Source organism: Vidua macroura, chromosome 25 (assembly GCF_024509145.1).
Source record: "Vidua macroura isolate BioBank_ID:100142 chromosome 25, ASM2450914v1, whole genome shotgun sequence".
Lineage (NCBI taxonomy): Eukaryota > Metazoa > Chordata > Aves > Passeriformes > Viduidae > Vidua > Vidua macroura.
The window spans coordinates 5,217,888-5,237,088 of NC_071595.1; the positions used below are offsets into that span (position 1 = coordinate 5,217,888).

Below are 19,201 nucleotides of genomic sequence, written 5' to 3' on the forward strand. Positions count from 1 at the left end.
AAATGAGGGCCAGCAACTTGGTTTTACCAGCACCGGAGGGCTTGATACAGAGGTTGGTGTGTCTTTCTACTGTGTATTTGTTTCTATGCCAGAAAGAAGGCACCATGGGTTATCTAACTGGAACAAATCAGCATGAAATTCAAGCAAGCTGACAAACACAAGCATAGTCTGGAGGCAGCTGAAGTCAGGATGCTCCTTTTAGAGAAGGGATGAGCTCTGCTCTTGCTGATTTGTCACCTCTCTTGGTGTTCAATGCATCGTTCTGCATTGGATGTCCTTGTGGACTGGAGAGATTTTATTAAAGAAGCATTACAATAAGAGTGGTGACATCCAGGCTGCATATGTGTAGCTGTAAGCTGGTTTTAGAAACACCATGGATTACATTAACTCAAGAAAAACCTACAAGTGATGGGATGTCCTGTGTGGGGCCTTACCATGTATGTAGATGTGTGCTGTGACATTCTGTGACATACAGTGCTGCTGTTGGACATGGAAGTCCTGTTCCCCCTCTCACAGCTTCTCCTCCATCATCCTTGAGGCTGTGCTAGCTTATAATGCTGCCTGCAGAATGAGAGGGGAAGGACATATGCCAGCAGTCCAGGAGTGTGCCTGGCTCTATAGAAAGTATAAAGGATATGCCTGTAACAGCAGGACAGTGATGGAAGGCAGGGGCTGAAAGATGCCTTAGCACATGACGTGAATCACTCCTGCACTGGCAGCCAGCCAGCACTGCCAACACCTCTGTGTGTGTCTGACCTGCCACACTCCCCGTGTGCTCATTATCCCATGGCATCCAGGCTGGGTTTGTGTTTCGCTGTCTGGTTCTTTGGCACTTCTGCATGTCATGTGGCCATCTCATTGTGTTGCTGACTGCTCCTTTTCCTCTGTCTTGTGCCCTAAGGAGCTTCTGGTTACTGTCCCCTGTGAAAACTGCTCACCCATTTGGAGATGCTGGCACTCCCTTTCTAGGCTAAACAAACACAGCTACTCCCACTCTCCTTGGAAGATCTTTTTCCCCATATGTTTTGTTCTGGAGTTTCTGCAGTGTATCTACAGTCTTTCTTAAATCAGCCTTTCCTTTTTGTTTGCTAATTATTGAGGTTCTGGAGGTTTGAAACCTTAACGAAGACACAACTTGAGAGTTGAAGAGTCAAACCCTGAGGTGACTGTGCAGAGGGGAGTGATTTAAGTTGACTTATAGGTGTCAGTTTGAGATCAAATATGTAAATAAATCAAAGGGCCATTGCAGAATTTAATGCTGACAGAGCTGCAGCATGGAGCGACCTCCTGGAGCTGCTGCTCATATCCAGCTTGATGGAGTCTCCCATGTCTTTTAGGTAAGAAACCTAGAGCTCATAGCCTATGGCTCAATCCAGCTGGAGAGGGTGAAGGGCTGCAGGTGGCTTCCACAGCCTTGGTACTGTTTTTGAGGTGTTTAAAAAGAGGATGGTCTTTCTGATGGCCCTGAACTCTGTCTAGCTCCAAACGTCCTTTGTTCTGCTGCTTTGCACACTCCTGCTTGTTTGTAAGTAGATCCTCTCAAAATATTTCTGCTTCCTAACCAGGGCCAGGGAGAACTGTCTTTGACTTTGGCTGTAGAATTGGAGACACTCAAATGAAAGCCTGAAGAACCCTGAAGAGCAAGGCCTGAGCTGAGCTGCCTCAGTTGGACACTGTTGGCACCCATCAGTGCAGAGACCTTGACCTTAACACAGCACCCAAGCTGAGCCACATGCTGAGTGTGCCCTGTACACATAATTACAGTCACTCTGCTCTCTATGCTGTGCCCAGGGTTCTTACAAAAGCATTCCAAAACAACAGGAAGTCTGGAAGAAACATTCAGATTTTAAATTTTTTTTTTAGGTCTGTATTTGTTGTTGTCAGTCTAGGAAAATTACTGACTTGTGGTTTGGTTTAAAATACTCATCCCAAAGGCCAGTGAAGTAGTAGAAGTGTTGAACTTGGCCTTCATAGATCCCAGCTTTGGCCTCACTGTGTAACAGCTGATGTCACTTGCAATGCTGTGCAGCTCAGCCCAAAATCACAGCCATTGGCAGGTCCATTATCTGCATGGGCAGTGAATCTTAGTGACACAAACAGATTTTCAGTTAAAAGCTTTGCAAATTAGTCTTCTTGATGCTTTTAATTTTTCTCTTTTTTAGCCATTTTGTCACCAGCTCTAATCCCTGCACAGCCTGACAGTCAGCACTTACTATTGCCAAAATTAAACATTTTCCATATGTCATTTGTTACTTGCTTTTGTGATGAGCAAAAATCTTAATCTGAGGAGCATGCTGTTTGGTCCCAGCATATTTGTTTGTAACTGGTCCAATTTATCTGATTCAGGTGCACTGTGGCCAGGTATGAAACCTGAAAGTGGTTTAATTCAGACTCCATCTACAAGTCAGCACAGTGTTCTTACCTGCACTACAGGGTTAACCACAAGCCAGCCCAGCCCAGCACATTATTCTTATTCCATTGAAGGTAACTTGGCATGGTTTTTATCTGCATCTCTCTCCACCTAGCTGAGTCCAGATACCAAACTAGAGAGGCTTGCACGCATGTCCTTGGTTTGTGCATGCTTCTTCATGCTTTGCCTCTTTTCTCTTTGTGCCTGTGTGTTTCTGGGTTTGGATTTGCCTCATACCTGTGTGTGCACCAGGCTGGCTCGTTGGTGCCATGCTGCTGGGCTGAACAGGGTGAAGAGCAAATGGGAAGGGGAAGGAGAGACTACACGTTGTGTTCCTGCATGCTTTATTGGGAATGCTCTTGCATTTCTCTTTGTTTGTGGTTCTTAGCTTGATGTCAGGAAATATGCTGACTGCAGTGAGGTTTTTAAACATTTGTTTTTAATTCCTTCTGGAGGTAGAAGGCTCTTGAATATCACAGACACCGGGTTGGTAGATCTGCTAGGAAGTGAATTTCTCAGTACAGAACTACCAGTCAAATACTGTAATTGCTAGAAGTGTCACATCTAAGAAGGCAGGTGCTGAATTTCACCAGCTTCCACAGCAGTTTTTAGGGGTGAATGTGCCAGATAGCTGAATAATGGAATATTGTTGCTTATGGCACATATGTGCAAATGGATAACTTTTCTTTAGGCTGGAATTTGCCATTTATGTTTCGGTGACAAATGGTGAAAATTTGTCTCCTTCTCTGGAAATTTTATAAAGCATCTCAGGAATTTGTAATCTATGTCTTGTAGAATATTTTCACAGAATAATTCAGGGACTTGAGGAAATTTTTAGTTCAGCTTCCTGCTCAAAGGGTAGTTGATACAGAATTCAGAGCCAAGTTGCTCAGAGCTTTATCTAGTTAGATCTCCAAAACCTCCAAGGATGGAAATTTTGCCAGTTCCAGAACCTGACTGTCATTATGATGAAGTGTTTTTCTTTTGTTGGCTCAGAGCTTTCCCTCTTCCATGTTCTGACCATTTCTCTTCTCCTGCTGCTGCACACCTGCAAAAAGAGCCTGTGTCTGTCCTCTCACTAATGTCCATGCAGGTACCAGCAGGTGCATCAAGTCCCCAAAGCCACCTCCTCTCCTAGCTGGAACATGTCCCTTGCAGGGCATGTTCTCCAGATCCCTGAGTGGTTTAGTGTCTCTTTAGCAGACCCACTGAACTTTATCAACATGTTTCTTGTGCTTGAGGGGCCAAACTGAATGCCACAACCAGATGTGGTCTCATGAGAGTCAAGAAAAGGAGGATAAGTCTTAAAAATTATTAAAAATTATAATTAAACATTCCTAATGTTTGCTTAATGGTACTTGCTCAGCTTGCATTATTGAGACAGTCAATGGCTCAGTGTAGTATTTACCCTTAAGTCACTTCTCACATTCATAACACAAGGAAAGCAGTACTGGAAATACTCCCTTCTTCCAGCATAACCCTCCTTCCCACAGTCCAACCAGCAGAATGACTTACTGTGTCTCACAGCACCAGCTTTAATTGCCAAGGGTCAGGAATGGTGCTACACAACGTGACCCCTGCCAGATTTCCCAGTGATGTCCCGTGGGGAGCAGGTGGATCCCTGGGGTTGCTCAGGTGACAGACCCATGTCAGGCCTTGCTCTGTAGAATTATAAAATCACAGACTTGATTGGGTTGGAAGGGACCTTAAAGATTATCCACTTCCAACCCCTCTGCCATGAGCAGGGACACCTTCCATTAGACCAGGTTGCTCCAAGCCCTGTCCAGCCTGGACTTGGACACTTCCAGGGATGAGGCAGCCACAGCTGCTCTGGGCATCCTCTCAGCCAAGAGTTCCTTCTCAATGTCCCATCTAACCCTACCCTCTGGCAGTGGGAAGCTGTTCCCCCTTATCCTGTCACTCTGTCCCCTGTCCAAAGTCCTTCTCCAGCTCTCTCTGAGCCCCTCTGGGTGCTGGAAGGGGCTCTAAGGTCTCCCTGGAGTCTTCTCTTCTGTAAACTGCTCAACCCCAGCTTTGTCAGAGTTTCACACAGGAGAAGGATTTTAATTTGTGCTGCTGGGAGAATGTGTGATGTGAGAAATTTCCCTGCAGGCTGCTCTCTGAAAGTGTGCACAAGTCACCCCAAAGTGTGCAAAACTCACTCCAGTTGTGCAAATGCTGTTGTTTTTTGGAAAAACCTTTTGCAGACTCGCAGGAAACTTTTCCTTTTTCAGATTTGTGATATTTCCTTCTCAAGCAGCCCACCAAGGGTTCAGGTCAGTACAGGGGCTGGTGTCAGGGAGGTGGTGGAGAGCAGAGCTGGAAGGATGGACAGAGTTGTTTCAGTAGTAATCCCTGGAATATCTGTCTTTTCTCTCCACTCAAATCAGCAGGGTGAGACACAGCTGTGCAATGATGCTGACCCACTGCCGGGGAATTTCAGTGCATTATTCTGGTTTTGGCTCTTTGAAAATGATTGAAGCAAAGCAGATTTGGATTAATAAGGTAGAGGAGGCAGGGATGTAATATCTGAGGATGAAGAAGTGGGGGATAAAGAAAGGAAAAGAGTTATGGCATGTTTAATGCAGTACTTGTGTTTGCTGGTCTTTAAACCTCAGCCCTTGAGGTCATGTTTGGCAAATCCTTGCCAAATATTTTTGCATGGTTCTGGCCCATTCACAGGTAAAAGGAAGTGGCCCACAGTGCAGAAAGAATTGGTTCATCTGTGTGGTGGGAACTGTTTGAAAAAATCTGGTATGTAACAATGTTTAGATACAGGATTATTAAAAAGTCCTGTTGGAGGAAGACCAGAGTTAAGATAAACAATGAAGTTCATGTGAGGGAATGCCAAACCTTTTTTCTCATTTCTTAACTTCTGTAATCAATCTCAGTGGAGAAGCAGCCTCAGCAGAGCATTACAGATAAGAATCACTTTCTGTTTCCTCTCCGTAACAGTCTTGAGAACAGTGGTGTAACAGTCTGTCTTCCAGAGACTTGCTCTGCCCCAGCTGAGTGGCAGGTTTGTTCAGTTAGCAAGGGTCTTTTCTGGAGAGCTGGGCTTCATAGGGCCTAGGAAGGGACCTTCTCTGTAGGTGATAACAGCCATGGTAGTTTCCATGATGTGTAACTGGAAGGAGCTTTATTTGGAAACTGCCCCTGTTTTCAAGCAGTTGCTTATGAGGAGTGTCTGTGACAGATTCCTTGCCTCACTCTGCTGGGCTTCAAGTAGCTGTGGGTCCTTGAGTGTCTTCACTGCCATTATTGCTGTTCAGTGCAGCCCTTTTGCCTTTTTCTAAATGTTTCTGGGGCTAATTACTTCCCTTCGTTTCTGCTTCCACAGAGATGTCACCCTTCATATTTCTCATCTCCTGTAAATCATGTGTATTTCTACACATTTTTTAAGATCTGTTTCTTTTGTTTTCTTAACTTTTTTGAAGCGTATTTTGGATCCATTCCTCTTTCCAGGAGGCACCAGGTAGTATTGGTGGTTGTCATAGCACAGCATACACTAATTTAGAGTTCATGGTGGGGCCATTTCCCTGGGGGAGCAGGACTGAAGCCTTCAGAAGCTTGAGTTCTTGGGGTGAATTTTGTGTGGTGGTATTTGCAGAAAACAAGGGTTTTTCTCAGAGTGATGGTAAGGTAAGGGATACTGTGAATTTCTGCAAGTCTATATAAGCATCTAAGAGTGATTTTTTTTTTTGTTTTATTTGTGTGCAGAGGAAGGTGGTTTAGAAAAGAAATTAGTTCTTGGTGGCATCTGGTTTTGTACATTCTGGTTTTGTTCCTGCTGATTTAATTATTTTTTATCATCCTTGTGAGTCCCAAAACCCCACGTTGAGGAATGTTTAATGGAGTGGCCCTGTGTCTGCAATCCCCCCAAAACTGCTAAACCACTGGTGTTCCCAAGTGCTGCTCTAGCAGCCTCTTCTGTGTTTTGGAAGAACTGAATGCAGTGACACAAAGCTTATAAAACATCTTCAAGGTGGTGCCAACAACTACACATCCCTAAGAATTCATCCTAGGAGCTGTTGACAGATTATTTCAGAAAGTCATATCCAAAATGCAGCTCTAGATACAGGGATGTTGGGAGAGATGCTCGCTTTCTCCAGCAGGAAACACTCTTTTTCTACTATTTGAAATATTCTTAATGTTTGCTTAAATTTTAAATCTAATTAGACTAAAAATGATGCAGTTTTTTTTTAAACAGAATTGATTTGAACACATTCATGTCCCTTTTCTTGATTTATTCTGATTCATTTTCAACTGCTACTGATTGATCATCAGAATGGGACTGTTGTCTTATCAAAATATGTAGTAAAGATGTAAAACCTTTTTAATTCTGCACCAATTGCTTAGCACTCATGGAGGGAAAAGGTTTCTGGACCATTGGAAAGGACAGTTTTAAAGATGTACTAGCTCTCCTTTCCTGTAAACCCAACTGAAATGTGACTGGTGTCAAAATACACCCCAGTCCTTTTTTGGGTGTTAGCAAGTTTTACATCTTTACTGCATGTTTTGATAAGACAACAGTCCCATTCTGATGATCAATCAGTAGCAGTTGAAAATGAATCAGAATAAATCAAGAAAAGAGACATGAATGTGTTTAAATGCTTGCACATTTGCCTAGTAAGTATTTATTTCACAACTTCTCATTTCTTATGCTTTTCTAGAATATTTAATGCAGTAATTATCAATTTTACAGCACCAACTACCAATGCCAGTCCAGTCTCTACATCCTCAACTGTTGTCAATATTTCCACATCAGCAGTAGCCAGCATCTCACAGGTAAAACTTCTTGGTAAATTTATGTGCACCATCTCCTTTACCTTTGTTTAACATGTTGCTCAAAACTTAACATGGAAATGTCACTTCAAATGGAGCACAGTGGTGCTGGAGCTGTGGGGCTCAGTGTGTAACTCAAAGTCACCAAATCACTCCTGCTGTCTCTTTAACCATGATGCTTCTCCCTTTGGCCTTTCCAACAAATTCACTTCATCTGTTCAAAGCTTTTGCCTCATCTGCAAATTGTGAGGTGAGTCTTAAAACTGAGAGGGAGAACAAAGGCGCTCAAAAAACATCCAACTCTAACCCTCCCTGCAGGTTTAGTCCTCAAAATAGCTGAATTGTTTCTTCCCCTCCACCTCTCTTGCTATTTAAACATCTCAATTCAGCTATTTTGAGGACTAAACCTGCAGGGAGGGTTAGAGTTGGATGTTTTTTGAGCGCCTTTGTTCTCCCTCAGCAAGAATAGGAAATGAGGTACACAAACAAAACCCCAACCCAATAAAGTGGGGTGTGCATTCTGATGGTAGACTAGAACAAAGTGAGACAAGCTAACAAAGACCATTTTCCCCTGCCTGTTTCCTCTGTGTGTGGTTAAGTGCCATTCTGAGTACTTGGTTATACAAGGGAAGCCTTCAGTGTCCAGCTTTTCAGAAGGAGAATACAGGAAGTGTGGAAAACGCAATGGATGCACAAAAATCCCTCTGTGCTTATGCTGTTGCTTTTTAAATGTAAGCTTGTAGGGGGGGAAAAACATTTTCTTTTAGTATTTCAGACCAAGGTACCTGGTTCACAAACCCAGGCTGCTCTTCAAGTAAATCAGGAGAGCACTGTGTACCAGAGCAGTGTCATGTGACATTTGGGGTCACTGCTTTTTTTACTGTTACTAGCAGAAGTTAAAATCCTCAAGCACAGCTCCAGGTGCTGAGCGATCTCCTAAATGAAATAAGTAGTTTTCATAAATGGATACCTTCCAGCATGCAGAATTATTGCTTGATGAAGTCAGGACATGAGTAAGGGCCAATTATCCTGTAGTTGTGCCCTCAGCAAGGCCCAAGGTCACTTTCTGTCACTGTCAAATGCAGGAAGTCAAATGCAGGACAAAACCACACATTCCTGAGCACAGAGTGCACTGATGTCTTGTCATTCACTCAGCTCTCCTGTTACTGTCACTTCATTCATTAAGAATTAATTTTTGCAGACACTGGAAGCAGAGGAATGGCCCTGTGATCACTGGTCTCTGCAAAACCTGCCTGTGCAGGGGCCACTGGGCAGCCAGAGCTCTCAGCCCTTTTTGGGAATGTCTTCATATGCAGAATGAAACAGCAAAAAGTCAGACTCTGCTCTTGCTGGGATTTTTCTTGGACAGGATATTCTAATACAAAAGTCATCCTGATTCCGAGTGTTTTCTGAATGAAATGTCCTTCCTACCATCACTAACTCTCTCCCCCAACAGGAATATCCTACGTACACCATCCTTGGCCAGAGTCACTACCAGACCTGCTACCCGAGCTCAGGCTTCGGAGTGGTGCCACCAGCAGACAGCAACACGGAAAGCTTGGCATTAGCCACGAGCACGTACCCAGAGGAGAAACCAAATGCCCTGGTGCCAGCACGGGCGGTGCAGAGACCTTCCTCTGGTGAGGCGGGGTCTGTGAAACACCTCTGCTAAACAGTGCAGGGGGCAGGTGTGGGGAAACATCTCCAGAGGGTACCTGCAGCATTTTGTCATGCTGGGCCCAATGGGACACTTGTCTTCCTTGTCAGAGCCTTCCTGAGACCTTCCTGGTCTCACTGGTGTGCAGAGTATTATGGTGGGCCAGCCAAACTTACGTATCAGAAGCCTTCTACTGCTGCTCTTCCAGGACACCCTGCACCACTCTGTGTGCCCCAGAGAGTGGGAGTACTCTGAACACCTGGCTGCAGGAGGTGATGTACTCCTTCCCTAAGAAGGGTGTTCTTAGCAGTAGCAGGACAGGCTCCATCACATCTCCCTGTCAGTCATGGCCATGCTGCTTGGCCAAGGCTGTGTCTTCAGGGCCAACATCGTCACTGTTACTCTTTCATATTCAACTGTCTATTAAATAAAGTAGACATAGTTGAGTAATAGAGTAGTTCCAGGGTAGTGAAATGACTGCAGGGTTCCAGGCCTTAGGATGGAGGGTCTCTGCTCTGGCTTTGCTCTGCAGGCAGTAGCTCTTGCAATAGTTCTGGGGGACTAAATTGAGGAGACAGAGCTGTTCTGAAATGATGGGACAAAGAAATTATGGTTTATGTTCTAATCACGGTTCAACTACTACTGCATCCACATAGTAAAGTTACATCTTAGCTTTTGCTAAGGTGGTTTGTGGCCAGTGTTGTATTGGTGTTTGTTTTGAGACACAAGGAGATGAAACCTGTGTGATTTCTTTCTTCCAGGAGATGCATCCACAAGTCCTTTGCTACCAAGAGCAACAGCAAGTAAAGAGTTAGATGAGCAAGCAAGAAAAAACATCCCTGGAAAGAACAGAGGGAAGAGGAAAGCAGATACCTCCTCCTCACAGGACAGTGAACTGGAGGTAAATAGTGATCTTCTTTTCTACAGGTAGCATTGCAGAATAGTGTGATGGTGAAAATTCTCCTCCCTTTTTTTCATTCCATGAAATTCATTCAATTTCTAACCTACTCTTGTTCTCTCTGCAGCGGGTGTTTCTCTGGGACCTGGATGAGACCATCATCATCTTCCATTCTCTTCTCACAGGGTCTTATGCTCAAAAATATGGCAAGGTAATACTGTCTTTTCCATGGAAGAAAACCTATTTCTGTCATGCAGAATTAAATGTTGGTCTTTGGAAAAGGAATAGTTTGGGTTTTTTTTTAAACTCTCTACAGTGGTACTTTTAAGTTGTTGGCAGTTTGGAGCAGGGAAAGAACTAAATTTGGCTTTATACAGAGTTAGGGTGTGGACATCCCTTCTTACAATGCAAGTCTGTCAAACTGGTTTCATCCTCACTGGGAATAACTGAGGTCCTCGCACATAGGGGAAAGAAGTGATTTTTCTCCTTCAAAATGCATTGCAGATTTTTGAATGCTTTGTATATGCTGACTGTGAAAATGTATCAGTCTCTCATGGGGAGCCTTGAAGTGTTTGGTTTTTTTTGGTTTTTTTAATTAAGTTGTTTAAAATACTAGGGAAATTGTAGTTCACACCATTGACTGTAGCTGGAATTGTGCCAGGTTTGATATACAGTGGAAAACTCTGTGCAATTTAACTGATGAGAGATTTATGACAATTCCCTTCTTCCTGTATCCACAGTGCATTTACATTTTCTTTTTGTGTTTTTCCAGGATCCAACTCTAGTGATTGGCTCAGGTCTGTCCATGGAGGAGATGATTTTTGAAGTTGCTGATACTCACTTGTTTTTCAATGACTTGGAGGTACATGGCAAATGTATTTGAAAGGCAGAACTCCACGTTACCTTGTCAGAATTACACCTCACTCTTGCTTACTGATTGTTGTAAGCACAGCCAAATCAGGGGGGCACTCTTAACTGAGACAGGCATTCTGCAGCCTCCTAGTATCAGGAGCTCTCTGAGTTTCTGCTGGGTTTTTGCTTGAACCTGTACAAATAAAAAAGAGTGATGTCTGGTCCATCCTGTATTTGCATTTCTGGACTGGTGAGCACATGGCAGTGTGGCATGGCTTGTTGCTGTTGGGAAGTGTGAAGGGATTGGTTTCTATCACAGTTTCTTTAATCTGCAAATGTCAGTGTGTTTCTGGATTACCACAACGTGACTTTATTTTTGGGGTTTTTTTGTCTTTAACAGGAGTGTGACCAGGTACACATAGAAGATGTGGCATCTGATGACAATGGCCAGGATCTAAGGTGCTGTACTGATGAATGCAGAAAATGTATTGCTGATGTAATCAGGTTTTGTGAAGACTTCAAATGCAGATGGGGTTAAGAGATGGAGCTCAGCATTGTGCTGGGGACAAAACCTGGCAAAGTGTTTGCTGGGAGGCATTTCTTTGAAGACCTACAAAGCATTAAGAGTTTTGAAATTATATTGTGAATTACATTGTCCACTGTTGAATGCTGCCTCTGTGTTCAAATGACAAGTGAGGAATGGAGAACGAGCACTTCAGATCTCATGATGACAGCATTAGATTAGTAACCTAATCTAATGGTTACTCTAATTAGATTAGTGGAAAACGTCCCTGCCTATGGCAGGGGTTTAGAATGAGATGATCTTGAAGGTCCTATCCAACCTAAGCCATCCTGTGATTCTATGATCTTGGTCTTTGAAAATCCCTCTGTGGTTTGCATCCCTCTGAGAGCTTAATGATGCTCACTTTCAAACAGGGGGAGGTAGGTTTTTTCACTGAGCTGAACTTGCTCATGAAAAAATCTGAGAAAGATCTGTCAGGGAGAAAGAAATACAGGGAAGGTGGTGAAGCAGGATTTGCTTTCTGCAGTTATAAACTGCTGAAGTAGTTCATCTGCTTGTGGAGCTGCAGCTGTGATGGAAAGGCATGGATGCTGTGTTTGGAAGGTGATGTGCTGGGGTTCATAGCTGCAGGATGAGGAAGGGGTCAGTGGGAAGGATGCTCTGTATGGCAGAGGAGTGAGCAGCCAAAGAGTAAAGGAAGGTTTTGTAGTGGAGGGTGTGAAAGGAGTTGTATCAGTGCAGCAGTTCAGGCCAGCAACAGCTGTAGTTGGATGTCAGCATTCCCACAGGAGCCAGGCTCTGCTCCCCAAGTGCCAAGGTGCTTGTGCAGCTCCTCTCCGAGGCGTTCTCCAGCTGCCTTGGCAGCCCCGCCAGAAATGGCGCAGTGGTTCTGCTGCTGTGGCACACCTAACACATCTGCTTTCCTGGAACAGCAACTACAACTTCTCCACGGATGGCTTCAGTGGCTCGGGAAGCAATGCAAACCACAGCTCCTCGGTGGGCGTGCAGGGAGTGGACTGGATGAGGAAACTGGCCTTCCGCTACCGCAGGGTACGCGAGATCTACAACAAATACAAAACTAACGTCGGAGGTGAGTGGTCACCTGCACTGAGGGCTGAGCACTGAACAGAGCTTGTGGGGCCACACTCTGTCCTTCCTCAGAGCTTTGGCTTTCCTGATGTGTGGACATGAGAAATAAAGCATTCTCCTAGTGCTAACTGGGGTCAAATTTCCATGGAATCTTAAGAGGGTACATCTTCCAAAACTGAACAGTGTGCCAGTGCAGGCTGTGATTTATTGTGGAGATAAGGATAGGCACTCAGTCCTAGAGGCAAAGGTTTTGGTGCAAATAGTATCCCTATCCATACCTTTGTTAATTTGGTATGAAAGGCTGCCTGGCACTCTGCTCAGCAGTGGCCTGAATGACCCATTTGCCCTGCTGCTCAGGAGGTCTCGTTCATGTCTCCACAAAGCCTGCCTTTGGTCATGCCATTGTCAGGAAATACAGTGGTCACCCCTGGGCTGTCAGGCCCACAGTTTGATAGCACTTCTCCGCTCTCTCTCCACAAAGTCACTTAAAGCCTTCTAGTTTTGCCTCCCTTTCAACTCCAAAGCAGTCATAATCATGCAAACCACAGTGAGCAAATGGAGATGAATTTTCTGTTTAGTCTGAATCTTGGCATTGCCATTGCCATCCCTGGAAAAGGAACACTGCTGGAGTAGCTCACCTGGTAGGGTGACTAGGTCTGGTTGGTTGTGGTCTTGGGTACCCTTTGCCTACACAAAAACCTTGATAAATGTTTTTTTGGGGGGACATTTTTTCTAAAAACCAGGTATTCAAAGCTACAGCTTTCAGCCTTAAAAATCTGCCAGTATAGGTCTGCAGTTCAGTGTGCTGCAGTTACCTGGTTTCCTGTAGGGGAGATCAGACCGTGATTTTGTATTTTGCTTGTGGGAAACCTGGATGCAGAGTTTTTCAGGACCTGTGGAAAGCTACATGATGAAGCAGCTGTCAGTGCAGCCTGCTGTGGGTCCCTCTGTGGCCTCAGTGCAGAGGACTGGTGTTGAAGAAGGCTGGAGTGAGGGGGGGTTAAACATCATGGATGGAAATTGGAGAGATGTGCAGGCTCCATGTGTTCCTTTCTTGCTGTGTTTACTGTCAGGAGCAGAAATGGGCTCCACTTCTGTCTGCTTTTAATTCAAAACTGGAGGCTTGAAGAAAATTATATCTAAAAGCAATTACAAGCATAGGAATAAAAGAAGGGGGGGGTAGTTAAAAGAAATGTAAAAGGGCTTAAAGTGGAAAGGGTCCTTGGAAAGCAGAAAGTCAGAGAGGGTGACTGTAGGAGTTCTTCCCCTGCTCTGTGGCCTTGGACCCTGCTACTGCAAGTACTTTGTATAAGAGAAGTGCCTTTGCCTGTATCCTGAGAAATGCTTTGAAATAATTGCAGATAAGTGTCTGCCCAGCTCCCCACGGTCAGACTCCTGCATGGATGTCGGGGCTCATTCATGTCACTGTGAGCTGGTTTCTTTCATTGCTTTGAGACAGACAGTCCAGCTTCCAGAGGCCTTCAGCTGTGTTATTTATTGCAGAGCAGGCAGCTGGTGCACTGGGGGACAGCCCTCCCCGTGTCAGACTTGCCAGGCAAACACGTCTTCCTCACCTTGCAGGCCTGCTTAGCCCACAGAAGAGGGAAGCTCTGCAGCGACTGAGGACCGACATAGAAGTGCTGACAGATTCCTGGCTGGAAACTGCATTAAAATCCCTGCTGCTCATCCAGTCCAGGTATGGAACCTGGCAGTACATGTGAGGCTTTCTCAGCCCTTTCTGGCCCTGGGGTGCAGCGCTGTGCTGGGCACTGCCTGTGTCACACTGCTGCAAAGTGACTGAGGGCAAGAACTTCACCTATTTCTCTGCTGCAACACCTGTAGTTAGCAAGGTCTCCAAATGGTTTTTCTGACAGGGAATTCTGTCAGAGGCAAACAAGCAAAAATGGCAAAACCTTGTCCTAAAATGCCTCCTGAAAGCAGGATAGCAAAGCACATGTCACCTGGGGAAGCTGATTGGACTGCCCAGAGCATTCCTGGCACCACTGCCTGTAGATGTGCTGTTACAAATGTTTTTCTTCTTTCAGAAAAAACTGTGAGAACATCCTGATCACAACCACCCAACTGATGCCAGCTCTTGCCAAAGTTCTTCTGTATGGATTGGGCGAGGTGTTTCCCATTGAAAATATTTATAGTGCTACAAAAATAGGTAAGGGATTGTGCCAAGCCTCTGGCATTGTGCCATCTGCTGAGGCTTAGCTGGGATCTTTACATGGGGAAATGCCATTTCTGCAGCTGAGCAGCCCCATGCTGTGGTTCACCTGGTCAATGCTTCTGGCCTCAGGAGCTGAACTGGGTGCTACCCCTGCCCTGTAAGACAAGAAGTGTTTCTGTACTGGGAGGAAGGGGCCTGTTCAGGCTCTGTTTCTCTCTGCCTGAGGCTCCTTACAGGGGGATTGTGTTTGGCAGGTAAAGAGAGCTGCTTCGAGAGGATCGTGTCACGGTTTGGAAAGAAGGTCACCTACGTGGTGATTGGAGATGGGCGTGACGAGGAGGTCGCAGCCAAGCAGGTGGGTCTGACTGCAGGGGTGGGGCAATGCAAAGGGAAGTTGCTGCCAGGCTTTCCCTACAAGGACTCTTCTTCCACGGCTGAATTCTTCAGGCCAGTGCAGCCAGGAGCAAAGTTTGCCTTTGATGTAAGAGATCTTCCATTATGTTAACATGGGCGGTTTTCTGGCTCCTGGGTGTTTAAAGTTTCTCTTTTACTATTGTTTAGGATTGCATATGACACTGTCCTTGTCAGCAGTGTTTTAGTGTAGCATGTTGAAAGGTTGGACTCGGTGATCTTGGAAGTCCCTTCCACCCTTGATTCTATGGTTCTGTATGCTGATCATAGCCCATGACTATCAGGATATTGCAGTTTCTCAGGAGTGTGCAGGGCTCAGGAACAGCAGCAGATGAATACATCACCTGCCATTAGGCTGGATTACAAACAAGGAGCAAAGAGTTTGATTGATTTGGACAGGCCTGGATGGGTTGTTCAGTTGTGCTAATTAGTAGTGAAGTGCAAAGATGACTGTCAGGACCTTGACTCTGCAGGCTTCACACGTTCTGGCATGTGCCAGAGCTGTCAGCCCAGGACAGGCATTCCTGGGTGCAGCAGCAGCTCACAGCCAAGGTTTCCATCGTGAGCAGCTGACAGTCAGTGCTGGTGGCTGTCATACACAGCTGTGCACATAAGATGGGCTCCAGATACAGATGTGCATATGAGTGAGGTCTGTCCTGAGAGTGGTGTGCTCAGAACCACCACACTGCACAGCCCTGCAGCTCCACCCAGCCTGCTTTCACCTCAGCTGAAAATCCCTGCATAAACCTGGCTGTCCTCTCTCTTTACAGCACAACATGCCATTCTGGAGGATCACAAACCACGCCGACCTCGTGTCCCTTCACCAAGCCCTTGAGTTGGACTTCCTGTAAGAAGTTGGAGCAAAGACGTGACTGCAGCTCCCGCCAGCCCTCTCCATTACTGGGGGGATAGAAATCTCACATGTTTGGGGACTCACCTTTCAGCTTGATGAAGAAAACATACCTGATGCAAACTGTACAATGGAATATGACAGCAGGTCGTTCCTCGGGAGCACGGGCCCTGCCAAGTCCAGAAGTGTCCTGTGAAGAAGCCCTAGACTCAGCAGAGCTAGAGCTTGTCTGCAGAAGGGACTTAGAGAGCCAGCTGAATGCCTCTGGCAGGTGCCTCCAGAGGGAGGGGCCATAAAACAGCAGATTTATGTGTAAGAGCCTTCTTCTTTCTATTCAGCTTAGTTGTAGAACCCAAGTAAACACAAAAATTTATTTTTATAGGAAAACGCTGATGGCAGAGCTTAAACCTCCCTTGTTTTGCAAAGCCGAAGAGCTATGGGTTTTTTTCATAGGAAATATTAACGAAAATGTCAAAAATACCTCTATTGCTGTAAAATGTGTCCTCCTTCCCTGGGTGTTCAAAACAGTTAATTTATTACAATGTCTTTATGTTTTTTCCTCAGTGTGGGATTACTGGAAAATATAAAGGTAAGGGAATGCTTCTGGGATATGTGGTTCCTTGTAGAGGCAAGTATTGGTGTTCTGAGTTGATCCCAGTGGCTTCTAGTCAATGTGTTTAGAAGCCCTTTTAGCCAGCAGGAGATCACTGGATTCCAGCTTTGGTCTGGACTGTAGATCCCACAGATTTTCCCTGCAAAGGAAAATGAAATCACCTGTGAACATCAGGTACAGCAGACTGGTGCATACTGCTCAGATGTGAACTGAGTCCTCACCTGGAGTAGGAATAATCTAATTCCTAAATCCTCATGAATGTTGCAGAGAAGGCTCTGGCTATGTTATAACCTTCACCTCTGTGTTCCTGACCCTATTTGTAAGTTCCTTTTAGTAGAATCAGATACAATTTTCTTATATTCCTTGCATTAGCCTAACTACATAGTGACAAACAAATGTCTTGTTAAGAGGGACTTAATTTTCTAAGACACTGTGACTCAGCAGCATGGAGCACTTGGGAGGGATGGTGATGCTGATTTTTCTGCAACTGTCTCAGAGTAGAGGCTGGAGTCAGTGACCTGCAGCTCCCCTGGCCAGGAACAGCCAGCTGGGGACTGGGGCTGGCACAGGGGCTGGTTTTGTGCCAACTCAGGTTGCGTTTGGTGGTCTCCTCCATGTACTATCTGATGATGGCACCAGATCAGTAGGTGCCCTGAGGACAGGTGTATGCTGTGCCCCAGAACCTGCTGCTGCTGCTCCTGCAGAGCCAGACCTGTGGCTGCACCCAGACCCCTCCAGATCGTGGTCATCAACCCCACATCACCCATCTGGCTGAAAGTCACTGCAGGGAGGACGCTGACCCATTTGCTGTGCCCATATGGGCAGGGATGTTTGCTGCATTCCTTTCATGGCTTTAATTACTGAGGGTTAATTTCCATCAGTGCAGGGGGAGCTGCTGGGCTAGCTTTGCACGGGCTCTGCTGTGCCCTGGGAGCATCTGATCCTGGGCCAGCTCCAGTGACCGTGAGGGAGAAGGTGCCTGGAGCCAGGGGTTTGGATACCTGGTGGTCAGGGACTGGACCTGGGAGGTCTGTTTCACATACCAGCTCCAGTTTCCCTTTGGGTTTGGTTGGTGGTGTTTGGTTTTTTTTGGTTTTTTTTTTGTTTGTTTGTTTGTTTGTTTGTTTGTTTGTTTGTTTTTTGGTTTTTTTTTGTTTTTTTTTTTTTTTGTTTTGTTTTGTTTTGTTTTGTTTTGTTTTTTTTTGTTTTTTTAGTTTAATTAAATTGGAATCAAAGGTGATTCTCCAGGGTGGTCACTGGAGTCAGGAGTAATCTGCTTTCCATTCAGCTCCTTGCCAGGTGTTAGCCTTGTGCTCTGATCCCAGGTGGATACTGCGTCTGTGTATTTCCCCAGGAGCTCTGCAGCAGGAACATGCTGTCCATGTGGGAGCTGCTCATCCCATGAGGAAAATCTGAGGAGTCTGCTGTGGGTGTCACTGGGAAGATCAGCAGAGGGAAAGGTTTTTGGCTGCCCTGGGGGCTGCTGGCCCAGCAGAGCCTAGGGGGCAAACAGGCTGTGCTGGGAGTGCTCAGCAGTGGGTTTGGAAAGGGGAGCAGGAGCCAGGGATGTTCTCTGTCTACACCAAATGGAGAGCCAAGGTGTGTTCACCTGTTCCAAGGCAGCTGAGGCAGCTCCAGCTCCCTTACTGCTGGGTCCATAGAGTCCAGTTCCTCTGGGGTCCCTGTGAAGTGCCAGAGCTGTGGTGAGGAGCAGCCTCATTGCTCCCAGGGTTGGAAATGTCACCAGAGGATCAGGACTCAGTTGTAGCCACAGAAGAGTCTGTGCTGATGCTGAACATCCCTCAGCCCATCCAAAGGTCTCCTGTGAGCAGGTTGGGGAGCTGTCCCAGCCTGTGCAGCAGCCTGTTGGGAGCATATCTCGTACTCCAGCTGGCTGAATTTGGGATTAAAACCTGTGCCTTAACCTCCCACCACTGGCACGGCCGAGCAGCCCATGTGCTTCACTCCCATCGGAAGCAGCTGAGCAGAGCCGTGCTGGAGATGGGCTGGGTTTGCCCAGGCACTGGCAGCAGGTGCTGGACCTGCAGGCCTGAGCTGCCTGGCAGCTGGCTGTGCTTTGTGTTTGTTTACTTCAAATGTTTTAAGGAAATTTTAAGATGTTGGTAAAATTTTAGCTGAGTGTGGAACTCGCAGCCACTGACATTTCATACTGGTATTTATATGATGTTTCCTTGAATGTATGTAAAGTACTTTTATAATAGCAGGTTGATGGTACATTTCTGTGTTTGTTAATAAAGGGGTGACCTGGCTATTTTATTTTTTCCTCTACTGGCTGAATTTAAGCCTTTTCCTGTCTCTTTTGAGGCAAGAACAGCATCTCTATCCAAGCATTGATTTTTCTCCTGTCTCTGTTACCAGTTCAGCTACAGTCAGGTCAGGGGTAATGGGAGAGCAAACCTGAACACCTGAAGGACAGTCAGCCTGCAGGCCCAGAGCACCTGAGCTCACCTGGGTGCTGCTGGCTTCCCCTTCAGCTTCAACACAGCCAGAGAGGCTTTTAAAACCACCTGATCCACTAATATTTGTTGCCTCCAAGAGCCCTTGGGGAGATGTCTGTGCTGGCACTGGTGGGAAGCAGTAGGACCCCTGGAGCCCACAGCACCTCTTTTGCTCTGTACGAGGGGTGATCTCAGGTGCTGCTGGCTGTGGGGCCTTTGCCTGTTCGTGGTCTGTAGTGGGAACTGTCCTGTGAACTGGAAAAAAATAATAAAGTCTTTATTTTCTATAGTCAGTGCTTCAGCCTGTTCTCTGTCCCTGTGTCAGCCCGAGCCGGTCTTGGCAGCACCAGGAGCATTCAGGGTGCCACAGGTCACAGTGCAGCCACCAGAATCCCCATGCTCTTGGGGAGCCAGTGGGGCAGGCACCTGCTCCTGGGCCCTGCTGAGGTGTCCAGGGGAGGCACATGGTGCTTCCTGCACA

General features: G+C 46.0%; 1 protein-coding gene across 3 annotated transcripts in view; it reads left to right on the forward strand.

Moving 5' to 3' along the window:
- Positions 1-19,009, forward strand: part of EYA3 (EYA transcriptional coactivator and phosphatase 3) — a 41,770-nt gene extending 22,761 nt beyond the window's left edge. For 2 of the 3 annotated variants that reach the window (XM_053998761.1, XM_053998762.1), the window contains 13 exons: positions 2,347-2,484; positions 7,116-7,198; positions 8,652-8,835; positions 9,614-9,753; positions 9,878-9,961; positions 10,523-10,612; positions 11,003-11,061; positions 12,058-12,215; positions 13,796-13,910; positions 14,260-14,381; positions 14,642-14,742; positions 15,569-17,372; positions 17,476-19,009. In XM_053998761.1, the coding sequence (XP_053854736.1) occupies positions 2,347-2,484; positions 7,116-7,198; positions 8,652-8,835; positions 9,614-9,753; positions 9,878-9,961; positions 10,523-10,612; positions 11,003-11,061; positions 12,058-12,215; positions 13,796-13,910; positions 14,260-14,381; positions 14,642-14,742; positions 15,569-15,649 (1,355 nt within the window). In that variant the 3' untranslated portion in view covers positions 15,650-17,372; positions 17,476-19,009. The remainder of the gene's footprint in view (positions 1-2,346; positions 2,485-7,115; positions 7,199-8,651; positions 8,836-9,613; positions 9,754-9,877; positions 9,962-10,522; positions 10,613-11,002; positions 11,062-12,057; positions 12,216-13,795; positions 13,911-14,259; positions 14,382-14,641; positions 14,743-15,568; positions 17,373-17,475) is intronic. The other variant, XM_053998763.1, reaches the window with a different exon arrangement.
- Positions 19,010-19,201: the final 192 nt, after the last annotated feature.